Source organism: Macaca nemestrina, chromosome 3 (assembly GCF_043159975.1).
Source record: "Macaca nemestrina isolate mMacNem1 chromosome 3, mMacNem.hap1, whole genome shotgun sequence".
NCBI classification, from domain to species: Eukaryota; Metazoa; Chordata; class Mammalia; order Primates; family Cercopithecidae; genus Macaca; species Macaca nemestrina.
The window spans coordinates 124,730,766-124,749,505 of NC_092127.1; the positions used below are offsets into that span (position 1 = coordinate 124,730,766).

General features: G+C 34.3%; 1 protein-coding gene across 50 annotated transcripts in view; it reads left to right on the plus strand.

The window, feature by feature from the left end:
- LOC105463581 (adhesion G protein-coupled receptor L3) overlaps positions 1–18,740 on the plus strand; it is an 856,114-nt gene that overhangs the window by 516,836 nt on the left and 320,538 nt on the right. For 45 of the 50 annotated variants that reach the window (XM_011710771.3, XM_011710772.2, XM_011710773.3 and 42 more), the window contains 2 exons: positions 13,245–13,259; positions 15,381–16,181. In XM_011710771.3, the coding sequence (XP_011709073.2) occupies positions 13,245–13,259; positions 15,381–16,181 (816 nt within the window). The remainder of the gene's footprint in view (positions 1–13,244; positions 13,260–15,380; positions 16,182–18,740) is intronic. The other 5 variants (XM_071093443.1, XM_071093454.1, XM_071093448.1 and 2 more) reach the window with 1 other exon arrangement.

The window sequence follows — 18,740 nt, forward strand, 5'->3', positions numbered from 1 at the left end:
CACATAGTAAACATTCAATAACTGTTGGCTGTTTTTTCTATAAATTCTTCTTGTTTTAAAATTATGCACTTATGTAATTATGTTTAAAATGCCCTCAAATGTAAGCTTTTGTTTGCAGTTTTCATTATTTTAAAATGTAGCATAATAGGGCTGGGCGTTGTGGCTCACACATGTAATCCCAGCACTTTGGGAGGCCGAGGCAGGCAGATCTCCTGAGATCAGGAGTTCGAGACCAGCCTGGCCAACATGGTGAAACCTGGTCTCAATTAAAAACGCAAAAATTAGCCAGGCATGGTGATACATGCCTGTAGTCCTAGCTACTCGAGTGGCTGAGGCGGGAGGATTGCTTGAACCTGGGAGACAGAGGTTGCAGTGACCCGAGATCAGGCCACTGCACAGCATCCTGTGTGACAGAGTGAGACTCTGTCTCAAAATAAATAAATAAGTAAAATAAAATAAAATAAAATAAAATAATGTAGCATAATGGAACAGACCATGGTTGTTTGGTTTTTGGGTTTTATTGGGGTTTTTTGTAATTAGAATATTAACCAAAAATAACAAATAGATGTATTCATTAAACTTTATAATCAGAAAATATTCATTTCAGCATAGCATTGGTACAATCCACATAGCTATTTTATTTTTTTCTTTAAATGTGCCTTTCTTAATACAAATAAAGTTGTACCTGTTACTCAAGAGCATCTGAGATAGAAAAACCTTGTATTTATTTAATAAATTTAAAATACTTATTGAGTGGCCTGTTTTAAGTGAATATTTCACAGCAATGAATGAAGCAGTCATTAAACATATACAGGTTACTTTCTAGTAAATTAGCAGAATTTGTCATTACATAGCGGTTCCTGAAAACATATAACTTCCATTTAAAATTTATTTGTTCTTTAAAGTTGAATTATTTTACAAAAAAGATCACCTTATGTGGAAGATGTACTCATATTTATATAGTACTTACAGTGAATATAAACATAAAATTAAAGATTCAATAAGTTTCAACTCTAATCACTTTAATAGATATCAACCACTGTTTGTTGTCTACCAAGAAGCTGATTTAATTGGTGAGAAGGTTACACCTAGTAATGTTATATTGTTGGTAGTTCCTTCCTTAATGATCTCACTAACAAATTTCTTTTTATGACCCTTCTACAGATGGCTTTTAAGGAAAAAAAAAATAGTTGGGGCTAGTTAGTTTAAATAGACTGTAAAGGATGTTGACAGTGGTCCAATAGAGCAAAGAATAATGTGGTCATTTGTTTCATTCTCTAAAACTGACTTTTCCTCTAATTTGACACATTTCACTAAAATAAACAAGACATGCATTTAGTGAATTGCCTCACAGATGTTGGCTGAGTATTATAAAGAATGAGAGGGAAAGTATACTTCATGCTGTGTTTCTATTTGTTTTAATTTAATTTTTCTATTCAATTTCTCACCTTTGGATTTTGTATCACATTATATACATTTGGATAGCTATCTGCTTATTATTTCCTTTGTCAACTTTGACCTACCCAGTTTATAACTGTTTTTTTAACGAGTATTTATTATTTCTGTCAGTATCTCTCAAAGGAGGACATAAATTCATAAGGAAAACAGATAGGGAATATGATGCCATCATTCTCAGAGGCATGCAATTCTTGTATTAAATATGCCAATACTGCAGAATTAATCCTTTATAAAGAGTGGAAAACAAGTAGAAACCATTCACTATCCAATTAACTATATTTGGTTAGGCCAGTGGAATCATGCTGCTGAATTGTCATGAACACACTGTGATGGTCACTGAAGAATAAAAGAAGAAATAGGAGGAACCACATGAGAAAACTGCTACTTCTACATGATTAATAAAACATGATTTTTCTTTCAAGTAAGACAAATACTAGCAAATAGTTTTTTGTGTACCACTTTCTTCTTGGCATATTTAATTCTTCTACCCCCGCGTTTCTTTCACCTCTGTCATACTTTTTTTTTTTTTTTTTTAAAGACAGAGTCTCACCTGGTCACCCAGGCTAGAGTGCAGTGGTCATGCTTGGCTCACTGCAACCTCCGCCTCATGGATTCAAGTGATTTTCCTGCCTCAGCCTCCTGAGTAGCTGGAACTACAGGCGCCCACCACCACACCTGGCTAATTTTTGTATTTTTAGTAGAGACGGGTTTTTATTATGGTGGCCAGGCTGGTCTTGAACTCCTGACCTCAAGTAATCTGCCCACCTCAGCCCCGCGAAGTGCTAAGATTATAGTCCTGAGCCACCGCTCACGCCCCCTGTCAGACATTATTGACTAACTCAAATGCTGGCTCATTGCTTTCCAAGTGACAAACATTGTGCTTGTAAGTCTGGAATGTGATACTGCCTTAAATGGTGTTCAAGAAAAGCAATGTAATCTGAAAAGAGATCCTAAATAGATGACTCTGAGAAGAAATTTTTTAGCAAAACTCAGAATGATACTTTTTTTTTTTTTTTTAATTTTGAGACTGAGTCTCACACTGTCACCCAGGCTGGAGTGCAGTGGCACGATCTCAGCTCACTGCAACCTCTGCCTTCCAGATTCAAGCAATTCTACTGCCTCAGCATCTTGAGTAACTGGGATTACACGCGCACACTACCACGCCCGGCTACTTTATATATTTTTAGTAGAGATGAGGTTTCACCATATTGACCAGGCTGATGTCGAACTCCCGACCTCGTGATCCACACACCTCAGCCTCCCAAAATGCCAGGATCACAGGCATGAGCCACCATGCTCGGCTAGAGTGATACTTTTTTAAGATAAGTTATTCCTAGCTACTGATTTTAACTTTGAAATGCTTTGTTTGTTGTAATCACAATCATATTTGTATTAAGAGCAGCCCATCATATAATTTTCTATTTCTGCTGAATATTACTTAGCAGATGAAGCACTGATGGCATGTAGAGAGAATAGGGGTAGCTGGGAATAGTATTTTCTGTTTAATCAATGGAGATATTCAATAATAGTAGCTTGCACATGAAAGATAGTGGTTTAGCAATTGTGCTCTGGTGAGAAGCCTGGCATTGTATCTTGAATGTGGCACTTACTATTTATTTAACTTATCTATACCATTGTTTCTGCCTTCGTAATATTGAAATCATGACACTATCTAATTGTTAGTGGTAATGCATTAAGTGGATAATAAGGAAGTACCAGGCACTTAATAAATATGAGTCGTTCTCATAATTATCATAATCCTTTTGTTCTGTTTTCCCAGGGAGCATAGCACAGAGGTTTAGTGCAGGCTTCAGAGTTCAAACACCAGCTCTACCAATTACTAGTTATATGAGTGTTCTACTGTCTCCTCATCTGCGTAATGGTGACAATAATCTCAGCAGGGTTGATGTGAGGATTAAATAAGATAATAGAGGAAGTACCCAGCAAATATACTGGTATAGTGTAAATGCTAAATAAGTAGGACTAAGAATAACTTAAATCTGAATATCAATAAGGAGGAATTCCACCGATTACAAATCTTTCTTATCAACAGTATTAGGGTTCTCTAGAGGGACAGGAGTAATAAGATAGATGCATATACTAAGGGGAGTTTATTAAGGAGTATTGACTCACACGATCACAAATTGAAGTCCCACAATAGGCTGTCTGCAAGCTGAGGAGTGAGGAAACCAGTCCGAGTCCCAAAAACCTCAAAAGTGGGGAAGCTGACAGTGTAACTTTCAGTCTGTGGCCGAAGGCCTGAGAGCCCTTGCAAAGGGTCCAAAAGCTGAAGAACTTGTAGTCTGATGTGTGATGGCAGGAAGCATCCAGCACAGAAAAAAGATGAAGCCCAGAAGGCTTAACAAGTTTGCTCTTTCCAACTTCTGCCTGCTTTATTCTAGCCCCTGTGCTGGCAGCTGATTAGATGGTGCCCACCCAGATTGAGGGTGGGTCTGCCTCTCCCAGTCCAGTGACTCAAATGTTAATCTCCTTTGGTAACACCTTCACAGACACACCCAGGAATAATACTTTGTATCCTTCCATCTAATCAAGTTGAAATTCAATACTAACCATCACAGTATATTTGAGGGTTTTACATGGACAGAGTCATTCTCACAAGCAACAATCATTGTGTAAGCCATCCTTTCCTCCCATCACTCCCCTTTCAAGGTATGTGAGTGCTCAGTGACAAACAAAGCAGATTAGGTAAGACAAAAATAAAAGGAAAATCAGAAGCTTCGTGTAGGTTTTACAAAATGTTTGGCCTTTCAAATATGAACAGAAATTTCATAGAAATCCTGAAAAACAAATACTGTTTGTATAAAAATTTCTTTCTAGGGATGATAGATTCATTGAATTTTCTGAAATTATATAAAAATATATAAGAAACACATATTGGAAGATTATAGTGATGAATCTAAAGATTTGGATATCATTTTATTTGAGCCAATATTTTATAACTAAGAAGAAATGAAGCCAGATAACTGAGATATTAGCCTCAAATCACAGTTTACTTTTTAATTCTTAGGAGTGTTTAAAATACAGTAGTAAGTAATGTGATAATTTTTGATTCACTTAACAATGTTATGGAGTGTGAAGGCAGAAATTGCTATCCTAATTCTATTGACAAGATAAACATTTAGCTGTAAGAAGTCAAGTCAGTTTATTTCTCATACAATTATAACTATTGTCTGTACCAGAGCTCTTGAAATCTTGTGAATTAATCTTGGAATGGTAACTTTCTATCATCATTTCATGCAAGAGAATAGAACAACAAAACCCACCAAGACATTCCATAAGAAAAAAACAAAACACCAACAAAACCCAACATCTTGAGGAATAGCCTAGGAATGCTTAAGAAACTATGGAATACTCTGGTACTTTGTAGAATTCTTTCAAACGCCTCTGTCGACTTGGGGCTGGATTTACTAGCCAAAGAACAGAAAATATTTTGTATTTAATAATAACATGGTGAATCATATGTTCATTAGTACAAATATGATTTCTAGAATGGAAACAAAAAAAAACTAATTGTAGAATTATTTAGAAATTGACATGTAGAAAATATGTCAAATATATCCTATACATGTCAACTGAAGCCCTTAGAAGGTAGCTTTAAGATCTTTACTCATCAGTTTTTTTGGTATTTGATAAAATTGGAATGCCAATTAATCTAACATAAACTGTTATTTGGAGCTAATATCTCAATTATCTGGTTTCATTTTTCTTATTTATAAAATATCAACTAAACTAAATGGCATCTAACATACTTTCAGCCTCCAAACTCTGGGACTATTAATTTAAAAGTATTTATGACATTTCTGAAATTAGATCTAGATTCATTTTTAATATCATATTTGTTACATATCCAGAGCTGGATGTATAGAACCTAGTAATAAGAATCAGTCAAAAATACATGTCTTAGGAACAAATAGATGACATTTTCCATAGAAAGTTAATTTTAGTCAAACTGTTGTGCCTTGTGTTTCTAACTTCAGCTTCTTTTGACAATTCCCCCTTTCTCTGTCATTCACTTCTATTCTTGTCTGTTTTTAATGTCTTTACACAGGTTTCTTTGACAGCATTTAAGAACAGTTTATCTTTAGTAAATAAATATACTGAAAATCACCAATTATTAGACTACAATTTCCCTGATGCAGAGATTAGTTTGTCCTTTATAGCATGGTCGTAGTAGTCATATGGCTTCGATGACCGGAGAAACATCAGGGCCCTTTGTCTCACACCGATAAGATTAATGACACGGACACACGTGGAGTGGTTTTAAGGAGAGGAAAGTTTAGTAGGCAAGAAGGAAGAAATAAAGCTCCCCCATACAGAGGGAGTGGGGGCTCTGAACAGATAAAAACCCCTGCCCCTTCCACAGAAAGCAGTCATTTATACTGGGAGGCTGTTGGAGGCAGTGTCTGATTTGCATAGGGCCCAGGGGATTGGTTTTACCAGGTGTACTATTCACGTAAGCAGTGAAAAAAACTGGCCCTCCCACCTTAGCCATTTAATGTACAGATGCAGGTCGCCATGATGTCTTGCACAGGTGGTGGTGTCCAGGGGCAGCCAAGACACCTGGCATATGTGGTGACTAGAAGAGGGTGGGAACCGCCATGTTGGGTGGATCAGGTTTCTATTCCCCAGCATTTGCATATCAATGCTTGCCCGTCAGGCTTTTCAAACCGCTTTCTATTAGAAATGTTTTGGGAACTGTTTTTATTAAAAGAAAAAGCCTTACCGAGGACTCCTTACCCTTTCTACGTACCTAAAATAATTTTTTAATAACTCCTGTAATAATAGTACCACCAAAGTCATGAGTTTCGATGAGGATGAAATAAAATGATTCACAGATTGACTCTTCACAGAGTACATATTCGGTAACTATTAAGTGCTATGATTGTTACTATTTGTCTCTATTTACAGCTCTTAAGTGTGTTGCACATAACAGGAGCTCCACAGATGCATTCAGTGGATGTAATATATAAACATGCATATTTAGTCTTATACAATCTGAGGTAACTCTGCCTTTGTTTTTTGTTTAGCAACTCTAAATGCCATGTGGTTATCACACAGTAGTAACAAATCACTATAACAACGGTACATCATTGAAGAAGCAAATGGATCAACTTTAAGTATTACCAATAATAACTTTGAAAAATTATTATTTTTACTAAAGCTATTATAAATAGATTCTCAAAAGAGTCTACTAAGAGAGCTGCATTTTCTTCTAAAAAGCTAAATTAATAGTCTGAAAGGTTTTGCAGATACATCAATGGCATGGAATGTTAATGCAAAATAAAAGGCCATCTCAGTTTCTGTAGCATCTATAGATACTGCATTTAAGTGTTTAAATTAGAATGTGGCTAGCAAAAGCATTTTATGAATTATTGACATTTTCAATCTGCACACTCCAGGATGAAATTCATTAGGAGGTGTTAATTTTGGAAACAAATTATATAAAGCCATTGTAATACAAGGTGCTTGAGCAGCACTTTTGTTCAGTGATGCGTGGGTATTATTTGAAAAACATAATTTAGAAGCTGAGCTGCAGAGATTACTCCTGTCTCTCATTAAATAAAGGATTAGTACTTTATTTACTGAAAGAGACAGATGTCTGTCAGAATTTTTGATATGCAATATACCAAAAAATTTAGTGAACTTCACTTTTTTTTTTTTTTTTTTAATTTCTATTTACTGAAGTGCTTCTGTATTTCTTGGTGGAAGTGAAATGGAAAAAGAATTATCTGTTTCAGAATAATAACAATTAGGGAGACATGAGAGTTATTCAGCACAGGTTTGTTTCCAGTGATAAGAGAAATCTTGGTTTCCCTTGGTCAAGAAATCTGGAAACCTTTTTTTTTTTTTTTTTCCTGTTATTTTATCTTCTCTGGAGAGTTGCTTTGTAACACTAGTACACTAGTCTCAAGGGGTGATAGCACTGAAAAGTGTGTCAGTCAGTCCCTTTCTTTGAAAATACCATAGTGCCATTTAGTCATTGCACAAAGCATGGAAAATATTAATTAAGCTCTGTTTATGTGTTGAGCACTGTAGATGAATAAGATGAATTTTTATCTTATTGAACATCGATAATGAATAATATCTAAACTTGGATTCCTATTTCAACTCTACCTAAACAAAGCTTAGCTACCTAAACTTATTAGCCATAGAGCCATGGTATTTGTGCCTCAGTTTCCCCATTTGAAAAGTTGGGATAATGAGAATGCCTGCATTTAAATATCTACTTAAGGCCGGGTGCAGGGGCTCACGCCTGTAATCCCAGCACTTTGGGAGGCCAAGGCGGGCGGATCACAAAGTCAGGACATCGAGACTATCCTGGCTAGCAAGGTGAAGCCCCATCTCTACTAAAAATACAAAGAAAATTAGCCAGGCGTGGTAGCAGGCGCCTGTAGTCCCAGTTACTGGGGAGACTGAGGCAGGAGAATGGCATGAACCCGGGAGGCGGAGCTTGTAGTGAGCCGAGATCGCGCCATTGCACTCCATCTTGGGCAACAGAGCGAGACTCCGTGCCAAAAAAAAAAAAAAAAAAAAAAAAAGAAAAAAAGAAAGGTCTACTTAAACATTCATTGGTTTTGTATGCAAAATTTCAGTACTTAATGAAAGAATATTATACCAGATATAGTGCCTACCCTCAGGGAGATTCTATTTATATTTTTGTCTTTTCTAAAGTATGCTTTTTCAAGGATTTGATGACAGGGAGGAAATGGAGAACAAGAGTACAACAATTAAACTGTGTTTCATTGAGTTTGTACCTTGTGAGAGTCAGCGTATGGTATTAGATAAATGGCAGGACTGTGCCACCTACCAGAGTTGACCTTGGTCAAATCCTTTAGTGTTTTGACCCTCTTTACTCTTCTCTGATGGGAATAATAAATACTGCATCACATTACTGTGCTGTTAATTCTTCAATAACTAAATAAGGTGATTCATGTGAAAACATTTTATTAAATTATAAAATGCTGTTCATATATAAAGTATAGGCTGAGTATCCCTTATCCGAAATGCTTGGGATCAGTAATGTTTCAGATTTCTGATGTTTGGGATTTTAAAATATATTCAATATATTCCTGTTTCAACTCTACCTAAACAAAGCTTAGCTACCTAAACTTATTAGCCATAGAGCCATGATATTTGTTCCTCAGTTTCCTCATTTGAAAAGTTGGGATAATGAGAATGCCTGCACTTAAATGTCTACTTAAGGTCGGGTGCAGTGGCCTTTGGAGAACCGAAATGCTCCAAAATCTGAAAACATGATGCTCAAAGGAAATACTCACTGGAACATTTTTTTTTTTTTTTTTTTTTTTTTTTTTTTTGGAGATGGAGTCTCACTCTGTCACTTGGGTTGGAGTGCAGTGGTGCGATGTTGGTTCTCTGCAACCTCTGCCTTTTGGGTTCAAGTGAGTTCAAGTGATTCTCCTGCCTCAGCCCCCCGAATTGCTGGGATTACAGACATGGGTCACCACGCCCAGCTAATTTTTGTATTTTTAGTAGAGATGGGGTTTCACCATGTTGGCTAGGCTGGTCTCGAACTCCCAAACTCCTGTGTTCCACCCACCTTGGCCTCCCAAAATGCTGGGATTATAGGCGTGAGCCACCGTGCCCAGCCTGGAACATTTTTTATTTCAGATTTTTAGATCTGAGATGCTCAACCTGTATTATTGTGAGCTTTTGATTATGCAACTTATAGGTAACTGGTTGTGATTTTTTTATTACTTTCTTAGTTTGCCTTTCTGCCATATCCCAGCTGCCCCGCTGGGATGTGATAAGGGTACCCAAGTGTATTTTAATAGTCTAAACCAAATGTAATAAGGACAATTGTTCTGTTAACAATACTATTACATTGCAATGAAAAAAAAAGTTTATAATATTTAATATTTTATTACCATGTTATGTCCTCTATAAGTGTCTTTTTCCTTATAGATTACAGAAATATAGGGGCATTATTGGATTGTAACATTCTACATTGTAAATAGAAAATGTGTTCTATGATTTTTGTAGTTTAAAAGAAAAGATAATTTAAACATTAGAATTGAATACAAGTTCATAATTCTTAGTTATGGCATTAACATTTTTTGGCATGCAACAAATGTATTTCTCTCTATTTTGTAATGTAATTTTAAAAAGCTTGGCAATACATACATATGCTCTCTGATCCATGCCTTTTCTAATTAAACAATGCAATTCAAAGGTATTGCATATGATTCAGAAATGGCTGAACAGATATCTTATTTTTCAAAACAGTAGCATAACTATATATTGTATCTATTTTATGAACTCTTGGAAAATATAGAGGAAAATTTACTAGTCATTTTTACCTGTTTCTTTCTTTGATACAGAATAAAATTTTCTTTAATTGAATTTGTCATTTACTCTAACCACAGGATATAGCTTATGACATTAAGTTTGACAAAGGATAACGATGAAATCACTTTAAGGAAATATATAAACAGATTTATAGAGGCTGAATGCACAGTAAAAATAGTTTGGAAATTAAAAGTGTAGAGAGAAAAGGAGACAAACTAGTTTCAAAAACTTTTGGAAATGAACAATGACAGCTATGCCAGAATTCAGGATATTGGACTAGACTAAAAAACAAGAGATCCTGAAAAAGGCCCTCACACAGTTGTCATCATGCAATTCATTTATTTATTATCTTATTACAGAGAGGAGGGAAGAGAGTATTTTAGGCCTGTGTTTTTAGATCATTGCAGGCTGTTTCATAGCAACAAATGTTTTTTGCCAGTATAACCCACAATACCACCCATATACTTTTTCTTCTTTTGCTCTCCAGTTTTACATTTAATGGGTTAGAGATATAAATTGCTTATAAATTTTACTTTCCTCCCCACCTATTAAAATATACTGACATTATGCAGATAATGCATTGCAATATGATTTTATATAGTGAATGCAGATTCTATTTCACCACTTTTTCTTTCTACAACATGCTTTAAATATCAAGAAGCAAAATTATTCAATGTTATTTGGATTATGTGTTTAATTCAAGAGCTATTCACTGAGTATTTATTATGTGGTTATGCAGGATGTACTAGTGTGCTTGTTTCTTGTATTCATGTAATTTGATTATTTATTCAGTGTAGGGAAGCTTCTAGAATCAGAATTAAATGATAGGTAATGACTGGCCAATCCTTAGTGTTACTAAGCTTTTCAATGACAAATTATGTTGTCTTGCCAGTTTTTGTTATGGGAATATGATTTGTATGCACTTGTTTCAACTTAAATTATAGGACTATTTTACTTCAGTCTTGAAAATATCAAATAAATGATAAATGAGCTACAGCCAGTCATGACATGGGCAAGATCATAATAATTTTCTCCAAAGCACAACAGCCTAATAAATCTTCATTTTGAGTAACCAGCAATCAACAGAGGCAAGCTTTACTTATTGTACAGCTTATGCCACTGTCTCTGATATTAAACAGGACCAGAGAATCAAAACCAAAATTTTACTAAATGGCAGTTGAGTTAATAGAGGTTAAAACTCTTCAAAAAATAAAAATTTCCATTAAAGTGTAAGATAATATTTGAAGAATATAACAGATACCATTGCCAATACTTTTTTTGTCACACAGCCTTCCTTCCTCATTAAATATTTGTTGAAGAGATAAATAAAACTCACAAAGAAGTTAGGATAGTTCCACTCAAAAATAAGATTGTGTATGAGTTTTATGTGAAAGAAGACTAAATTTCCATGAACGTGCATTTCTGTGTTTTAGAATGTAAAACTCTCTCTGTGTGTGTATTTATCAGAAATATATCTCTATCTAAGGCTATTTCAAGGAACAAAATTAGTTCTGAAAACTTCTTTGTAGGCTAGTAGTTGAAAAATATCAACTCTAGTATGACTTTCTATCCCCAATCTCAGCCTTCATTATAATGGGCCTCAAATCTACACGTTGGAGACTATCAATTATGCAATTTGTTAAGGTGCTTAGTTATGCTTCTTCTAGTTGTCAGTCTGAACACAGGTTTATTATTATTCTGGTATAAGCATGAAGTGCATCCCAGATAAGGCTTGAGATGCCTGTATTAGCCTATTTGAGACATATGGTCCAGTAAACCCTGGAGTTACTCAATAAAGATTAATTGAGGATGATGATAAATTATGACAATATAATAGAGTTTTTAAAAGCATCCAAGAAATATCATTAAAAATAATATTTGTAGAGAGGGAGGGAGGGGGGCAAGGGTTGAAAAATTTACTATTAGGTACTATGCTCACTACCTGGGTGATGGGATCAATTGTACCCCAAACCTCAGCATCACATTATATATCCATGTAACAAACCTGTACATGTACCCCTGATTCTAAAATAAAAGTTGGAATTATTTAAAACATAATAATATTTATTAGTGAGATGAAGGATCTAAAATTTGATAACCTTATTTGCAACTTTCTATGCAGAACTTTTGATATATGCCAGTTTTTCCTTGGTGAGATTGAGGAATATCACTACTCAGTATCACTTTGCAACATGATATTGAGGCTTCAAAAAAGTCGTTGGAGAGAAACGAGTGTGGATTTGACAATAACTGGAAACATGCAAGCTTAGATCAAAGTATAAAGATATCACCCAAATGTAATTATCCCAAACAGTATTTCTCACTTGTTTTTGAAATCTTACTACAGTTTTACATTTATTTATTGTGCATAATATCTGAGTTCATCTCTTCCACTGAAATTGCTTTAGTTTTACATCACTTGAAATCTGTGATTTTTTTGAAGTTTGTGTTGTGAACTATTCTTCCCTGACATTCTCCTCTTTTTTCTTATTGGTCCCTCTTTTCATGTTAGAATATAGCACATTGTCTTTGGTGAAACAAAATGTTTATAAGATAAAGAGATGCTGCTTGCTGAGTTTGTGAATATGTTAACAATTTTCCAAATTTTTTACTGACTTATATTGGTCAATACCTTAAAAATAATTATGGAATTTAATTTGAAATGTATAAACATAACATGTTTGAGGATCTCTATTTTTATAAGTGTATGTTGACTCTGTTAAGAGTTTCAGAAATGACCAGAGCCAGTGGCTCATTATTTTTCTAAACCTTCTGATAACATATTTTTCTGAAACACAATATTTTTTCCACAGTAATATCAAATATTACTGAGTGTCAGGGAGAAAAGTTTCTTCAATAAGGATTCCAAATCAATTTATTTAGGGTAAGAGCATTCCACATTAATGTGTAGTCGCATGATGTGCATTTCTCATAAGACTGACAAGCTACAGGAAATCTTAGGCCTTAGGAAATGAGTTGCCGAGTAGTTCTTCTTCTGAACAAACTCTTTGAAATGCATAGAAAACATAACTATTATGTGAAATAGTGGTATAGACTATAATATTTATAAGTGAGACTAGTCAAACTATTTGAAAGCTTTCTTTGTGTAATTATTGACCTGCCTTTCAAATGGAAATATTTGTGTTCTTATTATGAATATTGCATTTCCTATGTCTGTAATTTGGAATGGTGTGTTTATTTAATCATAGTTTGATTAATTTTTACCCTTTTCCTCAAAGTTTATAATATATTTTAAAGAATATAATATGATTATTTTTAAATAACTGTATTAGAGAGATGAGTTTATTAAAACATATAATGTTCAATAAAGCAAGTATGAGTGAAATAAATTATTTACTTTCAGTTTGGAAGAGGTGAATAAAAAGTGCTTGGCCAATACCGTACCATTAATCTATTCTCTTTTCTCCTTTCTCTCTTTACTTCTCTCTCTCCAATAGAAGTGGAACAAAAAGGTAATTAAATACCTTTCATAAATTATATACTATTTATAGGCTAAGTTATTTAACAGTTTAACATTTAGTTACAATAATTTTGTTATTAATTCTTATCTATTTTATGAAAATTTATTTACTACTTCTGCTGCTCAACTTCACTTTAATCTGTATTACTGACAAGTGTCAGCTTCTTTTATCTAAGAAGAGTTTAGTAGTATAAAAGTTTCCACAGTGTATTTTATTCCCCTTTATTTTTGAGTAGTTAGAAATCCAACTCATGGTGATGAATAGTAGTTGCTTTAATTTGTTTTTATTTCTATACTAGACAATTTTTCATAGCTCTGGCATGGTTTCCCTATTCCATTAATTTTTAACTATTGGGGGAAAAGGGAAATAGTTTTCCGAACCACCTAAAGTAAATTACTTTAGTCATCAAGGATGATTATTAATTTTAGCATAAAGCTTATATACAGTTTTGATAACAATGGATACCTATCCTTTATAATTATAGCAAGCATATGAAATTCTTATAATCAATATTATTATGGATTATATATTGATGATGGCCCTCTGTCCTTGCTATGGAAGATTTTGGTAGTTAGCCTGTTCCCAAACTTCTTATTTCTCTAAAAGTAAAACTTTAGGCATTTTAGTAATGTACTTTTCTTTTCGATAATCTCCAAAATCTACCCGAGTTTCATCTTAGATTGTTTTCCATTGCATCTATGCTTATAGTTGCTGTTTAAAAGCTAATCACTAATGCCAAAATAATACTACTTTAATCATTTAAAAAAGGGTCAAAGTCCAAATTACGGTGATTTTCTAATTTTTTCACCCAGTACACTTCTAATCATTCCAAACATAACAGTAGACTGCATGATTATTTTTCAGTGTATTTGCTTTGCAAATATATTAGAGCAGTGTTTCCCATAGTAGGTTCAGTGGAACTCTATACTCCAAAGAAGCTCTATAATAAAGGTGCCATGATCCAATTAGTGTGTGAAATTTGCTCACCCTTCCCACTTCCGCCTTGGAGATTCACGAATGTACCTATGCTATTAGAATCTCTGCTACAGTTATATTTAATATAACATTTCTTAAACACATGTGGGTAAGGATCCCTTTTTTCTTTCTGTGTAACATCTAGCTATGCCACTTGAAACACGTGATTCAAGGACCAACCTTTGGGAAACATTGCTTTATAGCCCCTTCACTGCAGATGAATCAGCCAGGCTTTCTTACCACCATTCACATGATATGCTACTGAATCATACAAAAATCAAGTGAATCAGATGATTCCTAGCCATTTTCATTCTGAAGTATGAGCAGCAAAATATTATAGCAAGTAATCTTGGGTTTTAATGCTCTTTTCATGTAACAGTAAAAGGTACATGTTTTTAAGTTCCAATACTACTGTATTTAACAGGACATTTTTAACTGATTAAAATCTAGATCTTGGGTTCTTTTCTGTAACCTTTCACCTTTTCTTCTTTCCTTATTCCTTCTTTCCTTTCTTTTTCTTCCTTTCTCTTTTCCTTCCAGTATCCATCCATCACTCATTTTTAATTGTGTGGGTTGCATGCTCTGTGTGTGTTGTAGCAACTTTGAGAGCTTTTTTGCTAAAAGATTCAGTGGCCTGTATTACAGGGCTTTTCTTTTCCTTTATTAAAAAATTACTATGGGATATTCATCTGTTTCTTAATGATAACTACTGAATGGCTAATTTCATCAGAATGGAAACAATAATTTTTGTTTTGAAATATGTTCTTCAGTGAACTATTAAAAGTATTGTGTATAAACATTTGTGTTTCTTATATGTCTATAGAATACGTAGACATATGTCACATCTAATATATATTTCCAAAAATATTGTAGCGTGTTTACAAAGGTAACAATCACAGGAAGGCACAGCTACTCACAAAAAGGCTAGATATTTTTCAGTTATCGAAATCAAAATGATTTTGAAATGAAGCCAAAATTAATGTGGAAGAATACTTTGTGTTCTTAAAAGAATGCAGCAAAATAAGTGATGGTGGGTATCTCCTGTTAGAGTTGCATTCCATTTGGTGAAAAATAAGACTAAATAACAAAATATGAAATTAATGTATTTATTTATTTTAACTGTTTCCCTTCCAACAGTTTTTCTTTGTCCTGGACTACTAAAAGGAGTATATCAGAGTGAACACTTGTTTGAGTCTGACCACCAATCTGGGGCGTGGTGCAAAGACCCTCTGCAGGCATCTGACAAGATTTATTATATGCCCTGGACTCCCTACAGAACTGATACCCTGACTGAGTATTCATCCAAGGATGACTTCATTGCTGGAAGACCAACTACAACCTACAAGCTCCCTCATAGGGTGGATGGCACAGGATTTGTAGTGTATGATGGAGCTTTGTTCTTCAACAAAGAGCGCACCAGGAACATAGTAAAGTTTGATTTGCGGACTAGGATAAAGAGTGGAGAGGCTATCATAGCAAATGCCAATTACCATGATACCTCCCCTTACCGATGGGGAGGCAAATCTGACATAGACCTGGCAGTAGATGAGAATGGGCTATGGGTAATCTATGCAACAGAACAAAACAACGGTAAAATTGTCATTAGTCAGTTGAACCCTTACACCCTACGGATCGAAGGAACATGGGATACTGCATATGATAAAAGGTCAGCTTCCAATGCCTTTATGATTTGTGGAATTCTGTATGTGGTCAAATCTGTATATGAGGATGATGACAATGAGGCCACTGGAAATAAGATTGACTACATTTACAACACTGACCAAAGCAAGGATAGTTTGGTGGATGTACCCTTTCCCAATTCATACCAGTACATTGCAGCTGTGGATTACAACCCCAGGGACAACCTGCTTTATGTATGGAATAACTATCATGTCGTGAAATATTCTTTGGATTTTGGACCGCTGGATAGTAGATCAGGTAAGTTCAACCTTTTATGGTACTCTTTGGGGAAATATTTACAGTTTGTTCTCAGCAAGTTCATTTTATGTTGGTTTTTTGTTTGTTTGTTTGTTTGTTTTTGTTTTTGTTTTTTTAACTTTCTTTGTGGTCTTCTGGCCTGTGTACCTGAAAATTGTTCTTTGTCTTTGCTCTAAAGAAGGTTGCTGCTGATCACTTTCAGCTGTAAAAATTTGTAACTACGAAAAGTAGACTCTCCTTTGTTCTGCTCAACTCCAGTCTTTAGCTCTTCTCCTTTGAAGGGTGTTTGTTATTTTCAGCAGGTTAGTTCTTTGTGTAGTGAACTGCACAAAACCATTGCTGAAATAGAATGCCAGCCTGTCTAATTAATTGTGAAATGCCCACTGAAGTGCTGTCTACTTGGAACATGTCAAAGGGTTAACTTGATATTATGTTTCAGGAGCCTGCACTAATGTATTCACCTCACAGAGAGCATCATATATGACCTACCCTTTTGGGAAAGTTGTCAGTTTGAGTGTGCCTGTGTCTGAATGAACTTAATTGGTATATTGAGAAAAATGTTCATAACTGATAAGTACAGGAAAAAATATCTTGATTTTTATAAGACATTGGAATTTTTTATAGTTTTAATTGCAATTCTTTACAAGCGCCCTTTTTCCATTAAAAACATACCATTTCCTTTTAATGTTGTTTAAAGACAATCATAAATAGCTTTAATTTTTTTCATTTTTATGTACTCAACACAATTATCTTAATTTAAAGGTTAAAATTTTTAGCTAGCATATTAGTCCATTCTCACACTGCTATGAAGACATAAACAAGACTGGATAATTTATAAAAGAGAGAGGTTTACTTGATTCACAGTTCTGCATGTCTGAGGAAGCCTCAGGAAACTTACAATCATAGCAGAAGGTGAGAGAGAAGCAAAGGCGTGTCTTACATGGCAGCAGGCAAAAGAGAATGAACAAGCGAAAGGGGAAGACTCTGTTATAAAGCGCTCAGATTTCATGAGAACTTACTCACTATCACAAGAACAGCACAGGGAAAACTGCCCCCATGATTCAATCACCTCCCACCAGGTCCTGCCCTCCACATGTGGGGATACGGGGATTACAATTCAAGATGAGATTTGGGTACGGATCCAGAGCCAAACCAAATCAACTAGTCATAATAGTCTTCCCCAAGATAAAGTATAATGGAAAACTAAGATAGGGGTGTCTGAATTTTGACAGTAATATAGCAATTCAAAAATTAAATTATTTTTGCCATTCAGCTTTAAAAATGTGTAACTACAAGGAATTGACTTTCCTTTGTTTTGCTCAACTCCAATTTTTAGCACTCCTTCTTTGAAGGGCATTTGTCATTCAGCAGGTTAGTTCTTTATATAGTGACATGCACAAAACCTTTGCTAAAATAAAATGTAATCCTGTTAATATTTCATATTTTCTGCATTATGTGTTGAACTACTCTTTTATTAGCACGACATTCCTCTTAGTCCAGTATATGCATATCTTTTTACTGAACTAGATCCTAAGTTTTTTATGGTCAATGGCTTTGCCTTACCCTTTCTTTTATTGTATTTTTCTCTTACCATTATTTCTGTCTTCTCTGACTCTAGTATAATACATTGCATATATATAATAAGGCTCAATCACTCTTGTGGAATGAATGAATGAATGAATGAATGAATGAATGAATGAATGAATGAATGGCTTTTCACTTCTTATTCAGATAGGATGACAAATTATTTTTTAGTATTTTCTCTAATCATGGAGAGGCTTCAGTCAGAGTGACAGCACTTGTTTCCACAATCAGCAATGCTGATATTATGTTGAATTAGCTTTTACGGAAAGAAAAGACTAAATATGCAATAGCAACAAAAGCAATTTCACCTAAGTCCTCAACAACATCTCCTAGACCAACTCTATTATCTGACTCACCGCTGTACAGGTAAGGTTTTTTGTTTGTTTTTTAAACCACTGCATTCTACAGTTTAAAACCCGATCAATAATCCATTATCTAGAGTATCTGGGAAGACACTCCTTTCATAGTCATGATATTCTTAAACTAAAATTTATATTTGGTAGTGAAAACTTTGTTATGGATGGTTCTTAGTCTTTTTTGACTCTTAACTAGAACAGGAAGTGATTTCTAATATCTCAAAGGAATAATAAATAATAACACTTTTTTTAGTTAATCAGTGAATAAGAGGCAATAACATAATTCAAATTTTATTTAAAAGATCATACCTTATTTTTATTTAGAGTAACAGATAGGTTATAATTAATTACCATTTCAGGTTCTGATATGATAAACTAAAGCAAGTTCTTAACTCGGTTTTATTAAGTTATCCTTAAAGAATAAGATGGTACCATAATCCCATGTGTTTAAAAACTTGCCAAAAATATTTTTAGCATACACACAATTTTAGCATATAATAAACATAGGAATATATATACTCATGCACATATATGACTATGCTTTTTGTGTGTACTATATATATATGTATACATGTATAGTCACATGTGTATTAGTATACATATTCATATGGTGGTTATA